The following is an 18,803-nucleotide window of genomic DNA, read 5'->3' as shown; positions in this document are numbered from 1 at the left end:
GTAGGATGAGAGAAAAGAGAAGTAAGGCTTTTCATGTCCCCTAGGTAGCTTTGTGACTGCAGTGCCAGACACTTGTAGCTATACCAACATAAGCTTCAGCAACTGGGTTGACTGTGATTTTGTGACTGCACACTGCACAATAAATTGCAACTCATTGTTCAGTTAAGGAACACATTTGAAATACAGTCAAATTGTGACAAACCAGTGTGCCAAAGATGAGATTAAATGAGAATGGGGCTGTTAATTTTGCTATGAGTATTACTAGTAATAAGAGGTTTGACAGTGTAACTTTTCAGCCCCTTTTCTACTGTCAGAGTATCAGTATTGCTGTAGTAAGGGGAGAAGCAAGGACTGTGAGTAATTAAGGACAAAGGACAGAAGTAAGGAAAAATTTGATGATTTGGCTTAGGCCTCAGACAGGAGGGAAAAAAGTGTGTGATGAGGAAAGGAAAGGTGGAGTATAAAGAGAAATCAGAGTAGAGGAATATAATTTTATTAAGTATTTTTTCTCAGGCTTTTTCTGAGAACTGCTCAGATAAAATGGTAATTATAATAACCACATGATAATTTAATTACAGTTAACTATATGAATAATAACTCAGTTATTTTTTAACAGAATAATTCTGTATTGAGGGCAATTTAAGCAAGACAATGAAGATATTAGTAGCCGAAAACTAATAATAATGCAGATTCAGGATGTGGTTTGACAAGATAGATGGGAAAAAAATGCTCAATGAGTAAAGGGTTAAGATAACCAGGTGAATACAGAATTTTGAAAGCTGAAGAAGGAAAGTAAAAATTTTGGTTTTGACTGAAGTGATCAGCCAAGAAAATGAAGATGAGAGTTTGTCCCTAAGAGAGGCATGTGACTGCACAATTGGATCTCGGGGAGATTGCCTCAGATTAACCACCATACAAAGAAAACCTGTTCCAAATTTCTGAGTTCCCACAGTGGCGAGACAAATAAAAAGTCTTTTTTGCCACCTACTTATACACACTTTGCTATAATTCAAAAGGGACTGTTTTACTGGGAAAAGAGATACTAACGGAAAAAAATAAATTAAAAATCATTCCAGTCTTGGCATTTGAATTTAACTAAGACTAACAATTGCACCATCATTGTTAGCTCAAACTTCAGGGTTACGGACTTTTAAAAACATTTGATTCAAAATGGTTGTTCCCTACACTAGAGAGAAGGGAAGCCAAGGGACAGAAACATGCCACTATCATTTTTTAATTGAGTCAGTGGAATTTAGCTGTGAAATATATGTCCTGGCTTTCTGTCATCCAACACTACCAGGATGTACATTTGACAGTGTTTGGATTAAAACAATCTGGAAGGGTGTGCAATTAACCCTCCAGATACCTGTCTCCCAGGTCTGAAGTCAAAACACTAGAGGAGCAGGATGGTTCAGTGTGAAGAGCATGATCTTGTAAGATGGAGACAAACAAGAGTTGAAATTAATTTCTGCAATTATAGCCAGACTTGCATTAATTAATCAGTATGCCTATTAGCCATAAAATTTAATAGATAGACAAAATTTAGAATCTTCTAGGGTAGCACAGTTTTATGGCATTGTTCCTTTTAATTCTATGAAATGGAGGAAGTTACTTCTACAAAATTCCTGAGAAAAAATATTGGCTTATTATTTGGGGTTTTTTCCCAGTTACTTGCTGGTTTTAGAGTTGCTAGGTTGTATGTGGTTTTTTAAGTCTATTAGAAAAGAATGCTTTTGAAGACAATACAGAAATAAATTTATAGGTCTGTTTCAGCTTGTTCACAAGGTATCAGAAGAAAGGTGTTTTCTTTTGGTCTAACTAGCTAAATTTTTCTCTAAAGGAGTGAGAGCCTCTAATGGTTGTTACTTCAAGAGCTAGATGAATTAAACCCAGATAATACACAACAGCAGAATCAATACTTAGGAGATTATTTTTCACAAGTGAGTCCCTCTGACTATGATTCTGGAAGGAGATCCTCAGCACAGCTTCAGTAAGCAAGGCTGGGAACTAGTATTGATAATTTTACTGGATATTAGGAAACATTGTCACTAATGACAGTGAATTTCTCCCATCCTCCAACTTCAGCTAAGCTCTTCCTGTTCCACAAATGGCAGCTATCTCACAATTTTCTGTTCCACTTGGATTTGTCTTGTCACCTTTCTCCATGCACACACCCCTCTGCTTTATGAGAGCTAAACTTTATTTTCTATTATGTTGTCTAACACATGAGAGTAATTAGATTCAGAATGTTTTTTTCCCCAACTTACATTTAACTTGAAGATTGTACTATTTGTTCTGGATATTTTTGGAACTGAAGTGGAACTATCTGTCTGACAGCTTGTTCATCCTTTACAAATACATCTTTTTATTCAACCAAGTGATAACTGCATTTCTGTTAAAGAATTGGCATTGTACTGTTCCTAAATTGCTGATATTATTTCAACCCTTTGCAGGATTGCTAAAATCCTATCTCTATTTACCTGTCATTGTTTTGGCCTTATATGTTGATGATTTCTTTGCTGTTTATATTCTAGATAGGAGTCCGAAAAGTGTTTCTTAAGTACTGGCAAGCTGACCATCTCAATGATTTGTGCCTTCAGCTTCAGAAGAAAATTATAACCTGCCAAAAAGGTAACAGTCACAGAACAAGTATTCCTGAGATGTTGCTTTGTACACAGAGAAGAATATTGCAAAGCAAAGAGATTTTCTTCACCTTGAATTGTTTCTGTGTTTTATGCATTTCCTACAGATACACACAGATTTTTAAGATGATATTAGCACTGGTGATTCTTGCACTTTCTGTCTGTCAAACATAATTTTATGACAAAATCTTGAATATAATTAAAACTTAGAGGATCTTGAGTATTTCCTTTCTAGAGTAAATTCATTGATTTTTCCAAGGCATTAATATCACCTTTACTTTCTTTCTGCATAACAAATATTGTAACAGTGATACAAAATTGGAATATTTTCAAACATATCAACACTAAAAGCAAAGCTAATCAGTTAATGCGTTTAGCTATCCTTGTTTTTCCCCCTTTCTTACTACTTTATTATTTGCTGCTTTTTTGTGTTTAGGTATTTTTTCCCATTTTATGCCTGCTTTTTTCCTAAGGTCACTAACATTTTTTGGCATGTTTTTAAAAGGAGTTACTATCCACTGCCTCCTGATTTCCTGTTATTTATGCTCCATTTCCTATCAAAGTCTTAAATAACTGCTGAAAATATGAATATTGCATTGTTTGAAGAAGCTTCCTTCACACCATTCATTATTTACCTAATTGGCTGATGTCTGCAACAGTTCCCATTTTCACCTATTTAAAGGAAATTAAAAAGACAAAAATCTTATCTTTTTTTTTTGTCAGACACATAATATTGCAGACTTAAGAATTATAAACCCCTTTCATTTTACTTATTTATGCCTCACTGTAAGCATGTAGTGAAAAAGAGGAAGTTGAGAGAAAACCTGAAGCAAGTAACATCCAAATGGTAACTGTTCAGAAATTAACTTGGAGAATGACAGGTAACAGACACACCAGTTCAGCTGAGTTTATAACTTGGGGGTGATTTTTTATGCAAATTACTCTACTGCATTTATGCATTTCGAAAACCAATAACAGTTTATCCTCTTTCCCTTCTTACGCCAATTATCAAAGAAAGGAAATATTTACCTTTCAGAATGCAATTTGCAAACAGAATGCATCAATACAACCCTACACTAAAATTTTAAATATCCTCAGATATGTCCATGTTTTGCAGAACAAAGAGCACAGATCACAAAAGCATGCCGGAAGAATGAAGATAATAGGGCTTCTCGGCTCCTTACAAAATACTTTTCTTGGGTTTGCTTCTATCCTTCTTAATTAGGGCAACTTGAAAAGTAATTTTTGCGAAAAGTGTGTTTTTAAAGCTACAGCCCATCTGCATGCTTTTTATGATCTGGGAAACCTGAGAAAATCAGGAACTTGGATGAGTAAGCAGTAGTTAGACATCGACCTCATGCTGAATTAGCTCATGAAAGAAGCTGCCTTTTGCAAACAAGTGCAATTGTAAACTTACAGTATTAGCATGCCAAAGAGCTCTGGCAGATTTGGAATACAACAGGCTACCAGTACATTCTTATCCTAAAACTGGTATCCATATACTTTACACTGACATAGTGATGCTTTGTGAGTAATGGTGTCAGTCCCAATGCACTTTAATCCACTTGCTCTTTAAATACAGAGGACTTTGGAAGCTAGATCTCTCCTGAAAACATATTGAATGACAGCCAAACTAGTCAATAATCACAGTATAACAAAAAAGTAAAGCTGTTAGAAAACATCCAAAAGAGGGCTATGGAAATGGTGAAGGGCTTTGTGGGGAAGCTGTACAAGAAATGGCTGAAGTCACTTGGAGGAGACTGAGGGAAGATCCCATACCAGCCTACAATTTTCTCATGAAGGGAAGTGGAGGGGCAGACACAGATCTCACTGGTGACCGGTGCCAGGACCCAAACTTTGAGGCTTGTTGGGAGCTGGAACAGGCTTCCCAGGAAAGTGGTCGCAGCACCAAGCCTGACAGAGTTCAAGATGCATTTGGACAATGCTCTCAGGCACATGGTGATTCTTGGGGTGTCCTGTGCAGGGCCAAGAGCTGGACTTGGATGATCCTTGTGGGTGCCTTTCAATTCAGGATATTCTGATTCTATGATTCTAATTTCTGTGTCAGGCTTTAAACGTAGCATCATATGCCTAGATAAGAGCTTAGCTTTAAGGGAAACAGGTCTTGCCCAAAATTACTATCAACTCTTTTTACTTCAAATCTCACCAGCAATCCCCCTTCTAGATTTGGGGGGGAAACCTCAAAACAAAGCAAACCAGATAAGATACCTTCCTGGTATACTGAAACTTTTCTTACACAAGCAAAGAAAGGGGTCAAACTAAAGTGTGAAAGCATGTGTAGAAACACTTTTACTTAAAATTGTATCTGTGAGTTTAGAGACTGTCATATTTTTTCTGTAGGTGTGAGAACTATATATTTGACCTGAATCACTGTGAAAATTGTTTGTACACATATGAAGGGTAATCATGCTGAAGTTATTCCATCAGAGTTCATGTAGATGAGGAATTAACTTGAATGCATTGTATACACAATAGTTAATAAATTTCTCACATAACCCAGATCCATGGTCTACCGTAATTTTGATTATTCTAATCCTTATCATTAGATGAACTCCAAAGTACTAGATATTTTTCTGCCCTGTGGGTGCTAACCACAATTATTTTAATTTGCAGAAGTGAAAATTATTTTAGCTCTATAGATAAATGAGGAGCAAATTCACCGGGCAATCATAGTACCCAGTACCCAACAGTAGTAAATTAAATTGAACAGTAAAAGTCTAGGAGCTGACAGTTTCATTTCACAGCAGTTTTTTAGGTTATAAAATTCTTCTGTGTTTAACCAAACCCAAAACCTTTCAAACGTTTTCACAGAAAAGGAAGTGTGGAGAAATATCTATCATTTTATGAAAAACCTGAACTATTCAGTTAATGAAAATGTGTGCAAAAAAGAGGGATGTGTATCTGCCAAACCTTTCCAATAAAGCTTTGTTAAATGTTTCTTATTCATTTTGGTGAAAGTGCATAATTCAGAGTAGCTGTACAGTCTCTAAATGTTAATTATCAGTTAGCTCTACTGAATCTCATTTTACTGGACCATTCTGGCAGGCTACTCAAATATGCTCGTTCATGCCTGCTACCAATCCTATCAGAGAACTGATCTCTTAGTTTCTTTATTTTTAACAATCTTGGTGGTGTTACCAGTCTTTTTTTTTTAGTTCAAGTTAAAAGCACACACAGACAGACAGACTCTTGTAAAGATGTTACTGTAAAATACAGACTTCCTTTCCAAAGTCACCCAGGATTTGAGGCTTAACTATTTTTGCTCTGCAGGCTTAAAGAGAATATTTTAGGAAAAAGATTTTTTTTATTATTAAGCCATTTGAAATTTTTTATATTTGTAAGCAGTGAACTCTGAAAATTGCCTATAAATGTATTAATTCCTTTTGCAGCAGTAACAATTAGATTCAGACTCAGTAACATCTTTATTATAAATACTCTCAAAAAATTGTCAACAATAGTTGTACTATTAGTTTCCTTTTTAAGTAAATTGGGCAAGTGTATTAATGTTTCAGAAGTCATATTTTATGGAATGCAATTAAAGGCATTGATTGATGGTGATTATAAAAGTATAAACCTTCAAAGCTATCATAAATTATTATTAGAAATTATTTCAGAGTATCTGAATTGGGAGGTTTCCAAACCCAGTGAGTTTTGGATAGAAGCAGTATCAGTGTGTCAACATTAGCCTTTCTTATATCTTGTCAGCTGGGCACTGAGCATTTCTAAAAAAAGTAATCTTTTATTTAGTGTCTAAACAAGGAACTAGAAGATGATAGAAAATACCTTACCTTACCCTATGCTTTAGCTGTTTATTTTATTCAATAACATTTTATATTCATAGAAGACTAATTGTATCTTTCTTTGTTGACATTTTTCCTTTAGATTATGTCAGCTTGACTCTTCATTGTTTAATGTTGTTCTGCAGTGATCTTAAATCTGAAATTTAACTATGTTGTTCTAAATACCTAGTGCATTTTAACTTTTTAATGCTGCAATCAACATTCTTGGTATGTTCCCTCAAACTGAAACAAACATCTTACACAGGCTATTGTCTGCTGACTTCAGTGATGAAAAGCTTTCAGTTGACCAGAAAGAGAGTAACCATAAGAAGCAATGATGAAGTTGACCTGGTTTTGATACATGTAAAGTGAATAAAACCAAGAGTGTTTTAAGACAACAGACAAATAATTCTAAAACAGGTTCTTCCCTATGAGATGCACAGCAGGGGTTCTAGATCTGGAAAGAAACATAATCTTGTGGAAAGTAAAACAAGCAAAACAAACACCCACACAAACACAGTACTTTTAGTTAGCATATTTCTTCCTTCTAAGCCAAAACATAGGTTCAGACAATATTGACACCACCTGCTGCAGGCACTGGGATTAAAAAGGTGCCCAATTTATTATAGCCACAGAGGCTCCTGTGCCTTGTGTTTCTGATCAACTGTACTTCAGAAAATTCAGGGTACTGGGTGGTGTTTGGGTAGGATTTTTTGTAATGAATGTACATGCACAGGAAAGTGATGCAGAAAGCTATTACAGCATAAAGCTGACAAAGGGTGTGAAGAAAAAGTCTAATAGTTACATTAAGCTGATGCAATGCAGGTGAAAACTTTTAAATGAAAAATGCTGATAGGATGTGACAGATACATTTAAGGAATTTGCATTAAGTAATCAAATTGTTTTAGCTGAAAGGAAATGAGCAGTAAAAGGACTTTAAGTAAAACAACAAAAAAAAAAATCTTGTGTTGGTTGAGATTTTGATAGGGTATTAGGTATCCCATTGAAAATTGAAACAATTAAAGCATTTTAAAGCTCACCAACAGCAAAAAAATTAATTCCTACTGCATTAACTGCAATTAATTTATCCAGGCTTTTATTTTGAAACAAACTATATTTTTACCTTAGCAGTGTAAATGTATGCTTTCACAATCTGTAGTATATATCTGTGTTTGTGTCTTATATTATGTATATGTAAGATGTATACATTTTATTACATCTGTGTGGTAATGTAATACAAAAAAAAAGTATTCAGTGGAAAAAAAAACATTCTGAGTTCTGATAGCTCAAATTTATGAATTTACTGTCACTACTTTAAGTACTGGCAGCAGAAAACAGAAAGAGTTTTTCTATGTTATTTATATGCCATCAGATTTCTTTCCTAATTTAAGAAGATACTGACTGAGCTTGGCTTGAACACTGAACACACAGTTCTGCTCTAAACACAGATATTAAGTTAACTCCCCAATAAGTTGTCTTTCATTGGTCCATATTTTTTCCTTCCACTATGGTAGTTGTAAGAGGATTTCTAGCTCGCCAGCGCTTGCTACAGAAGATGAGCATCAAGCAGCAAGAGGTCACCTCAGTCAAAAGCTTCTTGCAGAATGCTGAGGATATGGGATTGAAAACTTACGATGACTTGGTGATTCAAAATGCCTCTGACATTGCTCGGGAAAATGACCGGCTCCGCAACGAGATGAATGCTGCTTACCACAGGGAAAAGGGAGAAGCTAGAAACAGGCCAGAAGAAGGCCACAAAAGGTGAGAAACACCTGCTGTGAAGAATTAATGAGTTTCTTCAGTTTTTATGAATTCCTTCCCTGCTTAGAAAACCATAGAAATGAATGAGGGATTGCAAGATGGTTCTCATCCCAAATCAATACTAGGTAATATTTTTTCCCTATATATCAGCTAATTAAGTCTAGAAACTTAAGGAGACTACTGTATCCTATTCAGGGGGCACAGCTTAGAGGAACTTATTCAAGTCTCTGAGACACTTCTTTTTTGCAAAAGTACTTCTAATTCTGTGATAAATAGACTATAGTTTAACTTCATCAGACCAAACAAGCAAAAGAAAAATTCCTCTGACTTAAAATACCAATACTGAGAAATTGTCAGGGTAATGAAAAACAGCTAGGAAGGTGTTCAAATACAGTAAAGTCCAGACTAAGAAATCCTAATTTCTCACCGAAACAAGTAGATTGACTGTGAGGAGGATGTTTTTATTTTAAAATGGGCACATTTTGGGGTTTTTAAACTCATATCAGAGTTTTCAGAAGCACCTACAAATCCAGTAAATGCCAGAGAGCCGTTCTCTAGGAACTGAATTCCTGGTTTGTTTCTTAGACAGCAGAATGGGCAAATTTAGCATTTGCAGTTAATCGGTATGTGTCAATAGAAAGAATGTGTCTATAACTTGCTGGACATATAAATGTTTATTTTTTCCATAGGAACTTAATTTTCATCCAGAACAGCTCCCTTTGCTATCATTGCTTTTGTCAGTGACTTTAATAAAAGTGAAAATGGCAGTGCATCTGCTTAACTAGCTTCAAATATCCCAGTGATTATATACTGGAGGAAATGCCTTTGTAGGAAAGACTGTAATTAAACATTACAGTGAAAACAAATTATCTACTGAGCACCACGCTTTCATCTTTTGCTATTTCATTTACTACATGGGCAGCTGGCTATATCCTGTGCATGAATTTCAGCTTTGCTTGTGATTTGCCATGCAGAAATACAATTTAAAAGGAGAAATGCTTGGGGATTTGTTTGAAAAATGGCAGTATAGGCATCTTCTATCTAATACATTACTACTTAAGTTAAAAGGGTCTCAATGTTTTGATTCTTGGAGGAATAAAATGTTGAACAATTTTTGTTAAAAATCAATTTATCAGAAGCAGCTGGAAGGTTATTTCTCAATATATATTTAAATATTAATAAAAGGAAAAAATTGAAAAACTAAATTCTAATTGCAACAACTAAACATAATGACATAAAAATAAAAATCATTATTAAAAGCAATAACTAATAATTAAGTTTAAACTAGAAGACATAGGGATATCTGGGTGGAATTGCTCAAGCAGCCAATGTAGCTGGTTAAAAAGGTCATCTAATATTTTAAAAGATTTGCACTATCTAAATAGAATTTATAGTTGTCTTTTTAGAAAATAATGATAAAGACTCAGCATTTGCTGCCTCAGTAACTTTCTATTAAAATGGATTTCCCAGAAATTATCATTCAGATTAAAAACCCAGCTTTTGATTGTGTGTAGCAATCAAAGTGTGAACAATTCATTCAGAGAATGTCTGGTCAACAATATGAGACTGCATAAGCAAGGCTGCATTTGTGTGAAAAAGGGCCGGTGTCCTGATTTATCATGAAACAGGAAATGGAAGAAAGCTAGCAGCTTGATCTGGATTTGTTTGTCAGAAGATTACTACACACATCCCCTCTACGCAGCAGGGGAGCTGTGAGATTGTTTACCAAAAAGCTGTTGTTACATTTGCATGAACAGGTTCATTGTTATTGCTTGAATAATGCATCTGGGCCTCTTTTCTCTGTTTCCAGAGCTGAAGACAAGGGTGGGAAGGTCTCTGAGGACAGCTTTGCCGGCTGTCGAACGCCTAAGCACTTCCACTCCAGCTCTGTCCCTGTCCCCATGGCAGTGGATGGCTTGGTACATTCTGCGGCTGGGTCATCCATCAGATCCCCCTCCCTGCACTCTGTTTTCAGCATGGATGATAGCAATAGCCTGCCATCACCAAGGAAACAGCCTCCTCCCAAACCAAAGAGGGACCCCAACACACGACTGAGTGCCTCGTACGAGGCTGTGAGTGCTTGCTTGTCGGCAGCTTCTAAGGAAACCGCTAATGAAGGTTAGACACAGAGACAGTCGCAAATGTTTCTCTGAGTTATTGATTTATTCTTCTCACTTTGATCATTTTAAACACGGTCAAATGCCTTTGAGAGGTCCTGCTTCCGTGAAATATTTCAGTGGCAGTAAATAAAATCAGCCAATTTGTTATTTGCTCCCAAATCAGCAAATAATACTTGGGTTCTAATTGCAGTTTGTCAACATTCAAAAGTGATTCGTAGAAATCTCTCTATAAACAAGTAATCTATCAACATGAGCTATTCTATCCCACTGACCATTTTATTTCACCTTTTAAACGGTTAGAATATCTTGCATCACTAAAACAGAATGCTCAGACCTTGAATTTCACTGACTTAAGCATTAAACTTTCTCCTACTTTTTCTCTATGCTCACATGAATAACTTATGCATCCAGTGTTTGTTTGTTTGGGGTTTTTTGGCCGTAATTTGGTTACAGTGATTTTTGTTTAGAATGAAAGTGCTGCAAGAGTCCCAAAGTGCCTCAGTGCATTGTGGTGAACATAATGGTTTTGAGTCCACCTGCTCTATTCTCCTTTACCTTTGAAATGAATGGGTAGAAGATGAAGGAAGGGAATGCATTCTTCTTTCCTTGATAAGCCCGACTTACCATGTTTTATGTAAATGATCCTTAAGGTTTATCAAGGAAGGTTTATCCTTCAGGCTGGGTTTAAAGCCATCTGTAACTCCCTAGTCCTCCATATAATGGATAGAAATCTTTGCAGCTCACTCTCTCAAAATAATTACTGTTCTCATGTCCAGTTCATTAGGTGAAAGTCCAGTTTTCTTGACCTCTTTCTTGCCCATTTAAGCTCTATGTAAGGAGACATGAACTATGCCCAACCTACTTTTAAACTAGCATGGCTCAAGGAGGTCTATAATAATTTAACCTTTCTGTGTCAAAATCTACAAGAGATTATTGATTTAACCAAGAAGTGCTAGCAGAGGTGTTTTGAAAGAACAACAATTTATATATGTATGTGTGGTCTTAACAGTAATGTTTACATATACTCACAAAACAATTTTGTAGTTCTTATATGTGTGAACCAATAATGCAGTTTTCTCTGCCATATACTCATTTTCCAAGAATTATGTCAGTTTCTCAAGTCTTTGTCCAAAACCGCCTCTGATTCATACCATCTAATTTTGATCTTAAAAGACCAATCATCTAGGTATCTAGTCTCTTCACTCCATACATGCCTGGAGGCTATGAAGAGACATCTAGTTTAGTTAAATGTATACTCACTTGAGGATTTGCCCTTAGGCTATGGGATTCCCTAAAGTTATAAATTATTTCCACACCTGCAGCACAAAAGAAGAGATGGACATATTATAATCCTATAATTAGAGTTTTATAGATATTACATAAAAGAGGGGTAATTCAGTTACTGGCAATCACATATGTGTCAAAGTAGCACTGTGCTGACTCCTAGTTGAAAAGCATGCCCCTTTCCCTTGGAGCAAAAGGAGAAACAAGCACATATTTCCATGTGTTACAGACCTTGCAATGCACATTTGGATTCAAAATAAATTTCCTCAGGTGGGTGTTCTCATATTTCAGTGACAGTAGAGATTACCAAAGTAGGTTATATGCCCAGGTAGCAAAGGCCTGTGGTTGAGTAGCTGAAAATTCTGCATTTTATTCCTAGAAGTATTTATGCTTTTGCTTGGAGTTCTGTGTTTGTGAAACTGCTGCTCATTGCAGAACTAAATGGGCAACATTTGAGGGCTTAAAATACTAGACCAGTAAGTCTAGTACAGTGTAAGAAAAAAACTGAGTTTAACTTGTTAATAACACAGACCTTTTTCACTTTCCTAGTACTGACCCGTCCAAGACCACACAGTGATGACTATAGTACCATGAAAAAAATACCTCCCAGAAAACCAAAGCGAAGTCCAAATACAAAACTTAGTGGCTCTTATGAAGAAATACCTGGCCAAAAACCTGGAGATATCAAAAGAGCAAGCACATTAGTTAAACCAGGTGTCTATGACACTGTGACAGTACAGAGAGCTGCTTCTACTGATGGACCGCAACACGGCTTGTTGAATCTCTTTATGTCACAAGAAGAGGAGGAAAATGAGCCTGTCTATATTGAAATGGTAGGGAATGCAGTGAAAAGCAGTTCTGCTGAAGCAGAGAGTCCAGAACAAGGAGAGTCTGTATATGAAGAAATGAAGTATTTTCTGCCAGAAGAAGGAAGCAATGGTAATGGAATAATTCCAGTAATGACTGGATCTCCTCCTCTACTGTTTGAAAGCAAAAAACTTGTTAACGTTGAAGATGGAACATTGGATGGAAGCAGTCAAGCAGCTTTGATCTATAAAGACTCATGTGACATTCCAGCCCCTTTCCCGAACTTGCTCCCCCACAGACCACCACTTCTTGTATTCCCTCCAACCCCTGTGACATGTTCACCTGCTTCTGATGAATCACCTTTAACACCACTGGAGGTCAAAAAGCTTCCTGTTTTGGAAACCAACCTAAAATACCCTGTACAGTCAGAAGGCTCAAGTCCACTATCACCCCAGTACTCCAAAGGCCAGAAAGGGGAGAATGAAAGACCAGTATCTCCAGGCCTGACTGTGTTCAGTGTTTCCACCAAAGTGACTCCTCCTTCCACACCACCTCCTCCACTGCCACCACCCCCTCCTCCTGTACCACCTCCTGCTTCCTACCGGGCTTCCACACATTTTGCATCTCCTCCGGAGACTTGTGGTAGTTTTCTGATTAATGCAGGGAAGACAGGTACAAATTCAGATCTGTCAAAAGTACCTCAGAGACCCAATCCTGCCCAGCTAGGTACAAATTCAGATCTGTCAAAAGTACCTCAGAGACCCAATCCTGCCCAGCTTGGATGCTCATCTTCTCCATTCTCCAAACTTCCTTACACCCCAAAGGTGGCAAGAGCGGATCACAGGAAATTGAACTCAAATTCATCATCTTCATTTCCATACAACCCTACAAACTCAAGGTCATTGACCAGTCCCCTTGATGAGTTAACTAGCTTGTTCAGCTCAGGAAGGAGTGTTCTACGAAAATCTGCAGCAGGACGTAAGATCAGGGAGCCAGAAGGTAAGGCAGTTCTCTGTGCTTTTCTATTGTGTATTTTTCCTGCATCAAAACTTTCTTACCTTGGAAACTGATAAAGTGGGCAAAAATACATAGTGGAATCCTTGACTGGTTTTTTTTGGTTTTTTTTTAAAGATCTGGTATGTAGACATAGAATATAAATTGCATATCAAAACTATGTCTTCAGGTTTTGTCTGAGATATAAACTTTTCTTTTACCAAAATAAAGTTTAAAATAAGTTTAAATATTCTTTTAACATTCCAGATGTCTTAGTAAAATAAACACAGATGTTGCATTGTGTGGGAAATTAGTTTATGTTATCAAACCATAAAAATATGTTGAATTATTTAATAGATATGTGGCTGGTAGATGTGCTTTACTTTGAAGATTGTCTTTTAAATTTTGATAATTTCATTTCCATGAAATTCTGTATTTTGTGATACAGTCTTTATTATTCCCCTAAATAATGCTTGGGTGGAGAGTCTGCAGTGAACAATATTTTAAAAATTAAACTAATTCCTGGTTCTGCATCTTAATAACAACACTGACTCCAGTCTTTGCATTACTTTTCGGATTTAAAAAAAGTTTCCTATTGAAAATATTCAGTACACTTTAAACAGAAATTTCTCTCCGTAGTAGCATCTCCTAAACACAAAATTCTGTGAATTTAAAATTTAGAGTGAGAAAATCTCCAGATTGTTATCTCTGCTTCTTTACTTCTATCTGTCCAAACAGCTTGTCTCAATCAAGAGCTAAGTGCAGCATATTCAAAACAGGCCATACAGAATCATAGAATTACTTAGGTTTGAAAAGAACATTAAGATCATTGAGTCCAGCTGCAAAACTAACACTTTCCATGATTTCAACTTCATCATTGTTTTCCAGCTGCACAGTGTTGCCCATGCTACATGCCTTGACGTAGGTGTACATCCATTGGCCTATTGATGTGCCACGTCTTTGGGAAGAAGCCCAAGTCATACTTTTGAAATACAAAACAATCCTATAGAGACCTGGATGGATTCTCTTATTATTCGTTGTCCATTTTCTTAAATACCTATAACTCCATTGATTTTAGTATTATATCCTAATTTACACAGCTATACTATATCAGAAGCAGGTGTTTGTTCTTGCTCTGTACATGTGCATGTCTGTCACCCTACATCTCTATTCCTAAGAACCTTGGCAGCCTTCAGCCAGAATTGCTTTCAACCAAATACAACAAGGAGATAAAAGTCTCAAAATTAACTGAGTTTCTACAAGCTTCGTTAAAGTTAGTGTCTAGGTGGAGACAGGGGAGATTCATCTATCAGAGAAACTATGGTGGACAGAGCCCTTGTGAGTCCTCCAGACCCCGAAAAAGATTTTGCTTGTTCTTGTATGCCAAATTCAATCCTGTATGTTGAATGAGCTATGAACTGAGACTTCATCAGTTCTCAACCTCAAGAGAATGTTTTTTTTTATGCTAAGTATTCTAATTGATGAAATTGGTAAAGGAGTTATTGCAGTAGTTTTGCTTGCTTTGACAAAATTACTCAATAACATTCACTGCCTATAAATATATGTAGAACGTTTCCTGTAGGTTTTTTTGATGGGTCTGTGGTTGATTTTGTTTGTTTGTTTGTTTGTTTGTTTTAAGCTGGGATTGTTGGTTTACCATACAGTTTATACATATTTATCCTCTGGGAAGTAACTATTAAAGTTAGTTCTTTGGATGTGTTTTCTCAAGTCTTTCTCAATGTACCTGGTGAGAAAGTGTTGTATACCACTCCAGCCAGGTCAAAAAAATTAACCTTTACTTTAAATAAAAGTTGCTTTGGAATGGAAGATTTTTGAAAATGCAGTTATCAACTAAATGTGACCAAGACAGAGTTCAGCTTGGGTCTCATGTGGGTTGAAGCTAGTGCATTAACAGAGGGTACCATAAAAACCTCTAAATTTACCTTTCACATGGAAAATGTGCTTCTAAATATTTCATCAAGGGAGCACTAAGTATGAAGGATCAAAGTTCAAGAAAGATATACGATAAAAAACCTGAATCAATATTTTATGAGCTAGGAAGCTACTATATACTAAGTGCAGTTACATATGAATAGTTCAGTGATAAGTAGATGGATTGAAAGTAAATTAAGAAATACAAGTGAATATATGCATGTTTCTTTAAAATTTGCCTTTTGTATGTACTTGATGTGTTCATCTATTTTCTAGGGTAAAAGCTGGAAAAAAATTGTCTAACCTTTCATGCAAATTAATAAGATGACAGTCATCAGAGCTGACTCTTTACAAGCTGTGTAAAACTAGAAGTTGTCATATGCTACATTCTGATACTTTTGTCACCTCTTGCCTAATGCATTTTAAGTTCCTAGAAGACTCCTCCCTTCATTTTTTGTAGTATTTTATTTATTGGCAATGATATAGTGGAAAAAAAAATAATAGAATTTCATTAAAGTTGAATGGTCTAGAACAGTAGTGTGCAGTTTCCTTTATTTTCAGAAGTTATAACCTATCAACAATCTTAACTAAAACTAGAAAGTAAAAATGCAGGCCATTTTGAAGTCATGGAGAGTTACCTATGGGAATCAGGGAGTTTCTGTATGGGATCATCAGCCTTGGAGATGAAAGCCTCCTTGCCAATATAAGAGCAATGCAGACAGATCCCCCAGCATGCCTCCCTTGCCTGGAGGAGTAATTTCAAGGCCTGAAAACACTTATGTCCTTTTGGCTCCTGACCTCTTTGTGAGAAAAGCTCGTCCAGAATGACAGCAGAACACATTTGTGGTTTTCTGATGCACTGAAGAGTTATTGTGAACTGAACTGAGAGCTCTGTCTTTCGGAAGGGCAACAACAACAAAAAACTCAAATGGCAACAACTTTTTTTTCTTGGTGGTTGAGCCTGGTCTTTTTTTTTTAATACAACACTGGCCCCTTCTGGTTCAGACAATGATCAGGATCATATAGTATGATATTTCATCCAAAATACTTCACATGTAACAAGAGAAGTTTTTTTTGCTCTGCAGAGCTTACAGTTCAAATAAACAAAGCTGTAACAGCTGAGAACCTAGCTAAGGTGATTTCTTGAAGGTTGGAAAGAGTTGTCATTGAAAGTGCAGATGTATTTTTATACAAGGATTTGGTTTTACTCCATATAAAATGAGACTTGAGTGCAGATAAGTGATAATATGCACACACACACACACACACACACACACACACACACACAAATCTTTTCTATTCTCTGTGATTTCTGGAAGTGAAAATTTTAGTTTGCAAGACAGATTGAAATGGAATGGTCATGTGCAGAGCCCCTAGACAAATAGACAGGACCTGAGATTTGAAACTAGACCTCATGAAACCGAATTCAATCCTTTAATCACAAAGCAGCACTCCTTAGCAGGATATCCAAATATTTTTTGACTAATCAACATATAAGACATTCCTTATATAAGAAAGAGACAATCACATGTTTAAGCATTTCATATTAAATATTAATGAGCAAGCACAGACTTTTCTGTTCCTCACTGTGGAGGAATGATACTCAGATTTTTCTAGGTCGTGATGTTATTTCTCTTAATTGGTACAGTTGATACTAAATTATTCCATGCAAAGGGGAATCATTTCACCTCCAGAACAAAAGGTATAATAAATCCTAACCAATCACCCATGCTTAGATCGGCAGAGTGAGTATTCATGTGGATTCTGAAGGGGAAGGAGCAAAGGAGCTATGATTTTACCTTAGCCTGGGTGAATTTCTTACCACTGGTTTATTGAGGTGAAGGCACAATGTTTTCCCACTTGTTGATAAAAATTGACATAGATACTTAACTTCTGTATCTGAGCAAAAGAAAATGCATAAGTTTGCAACCACACACGTAGGTGCCTAAGAAGTAAAATTAAGAAGCTATTTCCTTTATATACTTCACCAATGTATAGGTGTCAAGTTTTATGAAATATTGTTCGTGTTTCTGTACAAGTAAATCTGCATATGCAAGTCTGCCCATTCTTCAGTGACCTATTCCTTTCCAAACAGTTTGGTAACAACAGCAAAGGCATGGAAACATTAAATTGTTAACAGTTTATTGTTATCAATACTGTTATTGTTTGTCCAGTATCCTTGACATCCATTCACTATGTGAATTCTTTATTCACTTACTTCCTAAGTGGCATATTTTCAATATGTGAAGCAGGTAGCTTCACATATCAGTGTATAATTCCACATTCTCCAGTTCAAGCATTGAAAGTCAGAGGAAGATAGTTACAAGTGGCAAATACAGATATTTAGATGTACTTTGAGGCTAAAGCTTGCCAAATACCCTCCACTGAGACTGACTCAAACTTGTAGAACAACAAACTGTAATGTATATGTATGAAAAGTACTGCCCTGTCAAAGGCAGGTATCCCTTTGATAGCTAGTAAATAATTTTCCCTTATCATAAGATAGAGCAAGCTATTGTGCAGCTAACATCTTAACAGTGGATTGCAAATTAAAATCCTACTTGTGTTTCTGTGATTAAATCCAAGGTCTATACCCTTTAAGTCACTCAGCTTTTTATCTTAAGCAACTTAATAAAGATAACAATTATATCTCAATCTCCTTCCTATTTGTACAATGAAATGGATATACTTACTTTGTGGCAAAAGCTAACAACTTGCAAATCGTAAAACAAAAAGCTGTGTTTTCAGCTTTTATCTTTTACCTGTAAATGAAGGAGGAATAATTGTATAAGGCATCGAACATCTACATCTTTAAAGCAAAATTCTCAAATCATTAAAACTTTAGTCAACCTTCAGTACATTTCTCAGAGATTAATATCTTTTTACATAATTGCCTTAATTAATAGGAAATGAGGGTGACTTTCTGTGACTAATTTTTAGATCAGATCTCTAAATGCAGGAGAGTCATCAACCTCTGTGCAGTTGGAAAGGACCTATGAGGATCATCAAGTCTGATTCCAGGCCCTGTGCAAGAATCACACTATGTGCCTGAGACTGTTGTCCAAACACTCTTAAGTGAAAACAGTCCAAACACTCTTAAGTGAAAACAGGCTTGGTGCTGTGACCACTTCCCTGGGGAGCCTGTTCCAGTGCCCAGCCACCGCCTGAGTGAAAAACCTTTTTCTGATACACAGTCCCCTCCCTTGCCCAGCTGGCCATGCTGTCCCTGATGTCCCCAGGACAGGGTTGTCCCTCCAGCTGCCAGGGCTCTGCTGGCTCATGTTCAACTTGCCATTAACCAGGACCCCCAGGTCCCTTTCTGTGGCACTGCTTTCCAGCATCTCATCCCCCAGTCTGTCTGCATGTCCAGGGTTGCCCCATCCCAGTGCAGAATACACACCTTGTTATAAACTTCACAGAATTGTTGACTGTCCATCTCTCTGCCTCTCTGCCTTCAAGGGAGT

General features: G+C 36.5%; 1 protein-coding gene across 1 annotated transcript in view; it reads left to right on the top strand.

The window, feature by feature from the left end:
* Nucleotides 1-18,803, top strand: part of MYO16 (myosin XVI) — a 258,913-nt gene that overhangs the window by 210,548 nt on the left and 29,562 nt on the right. The window contains exons 28-32 of the mRNA XM_062515094.1: nucleotides 2,535-2,631; nucleotides 7,957-8,203; nucleotides 10,014-10,321; nucleotides 12,157-13,086; nucleotides 13,141-13,413. Coding sequence (XP_062371078.1) covers nucleotides 2,535-2,631; nucleotides 7,957-8,203; nucleotides 10,014-10,321; nucleotides 12,157-13,086; nucleotides 13,141-13,413 — 1,855 coding nt within the window. The remainder of the gene's footprint in view (nucleotides 1-2,534; nucleotides 2,632-7,956; nucleotides 8,204-10,013; nucleotides 10,322-12,156; nucleotides 13,087-13,140; nucleotides 13,414-18,803) is intronic.

Source organism: Cinclus cinclus, chromosome 2 (assembly GCF_963662255.1).
Source record: "Cinclus cinclus chromosome 2, bCinCin1.1, whole genome shotgun sequence".
NCBI classification, from domain to species: domain Eukaryota; kingdom Metazoa; phylum Chordata; class Aves; order Passeriformes; family Cinclidae; genus Cinclus; species Cinclus cinclus.
Note: the sequence above shows the minus strand (reverse complement) of the source record. Positions and strands in the feature narration are given on the sequence as shown.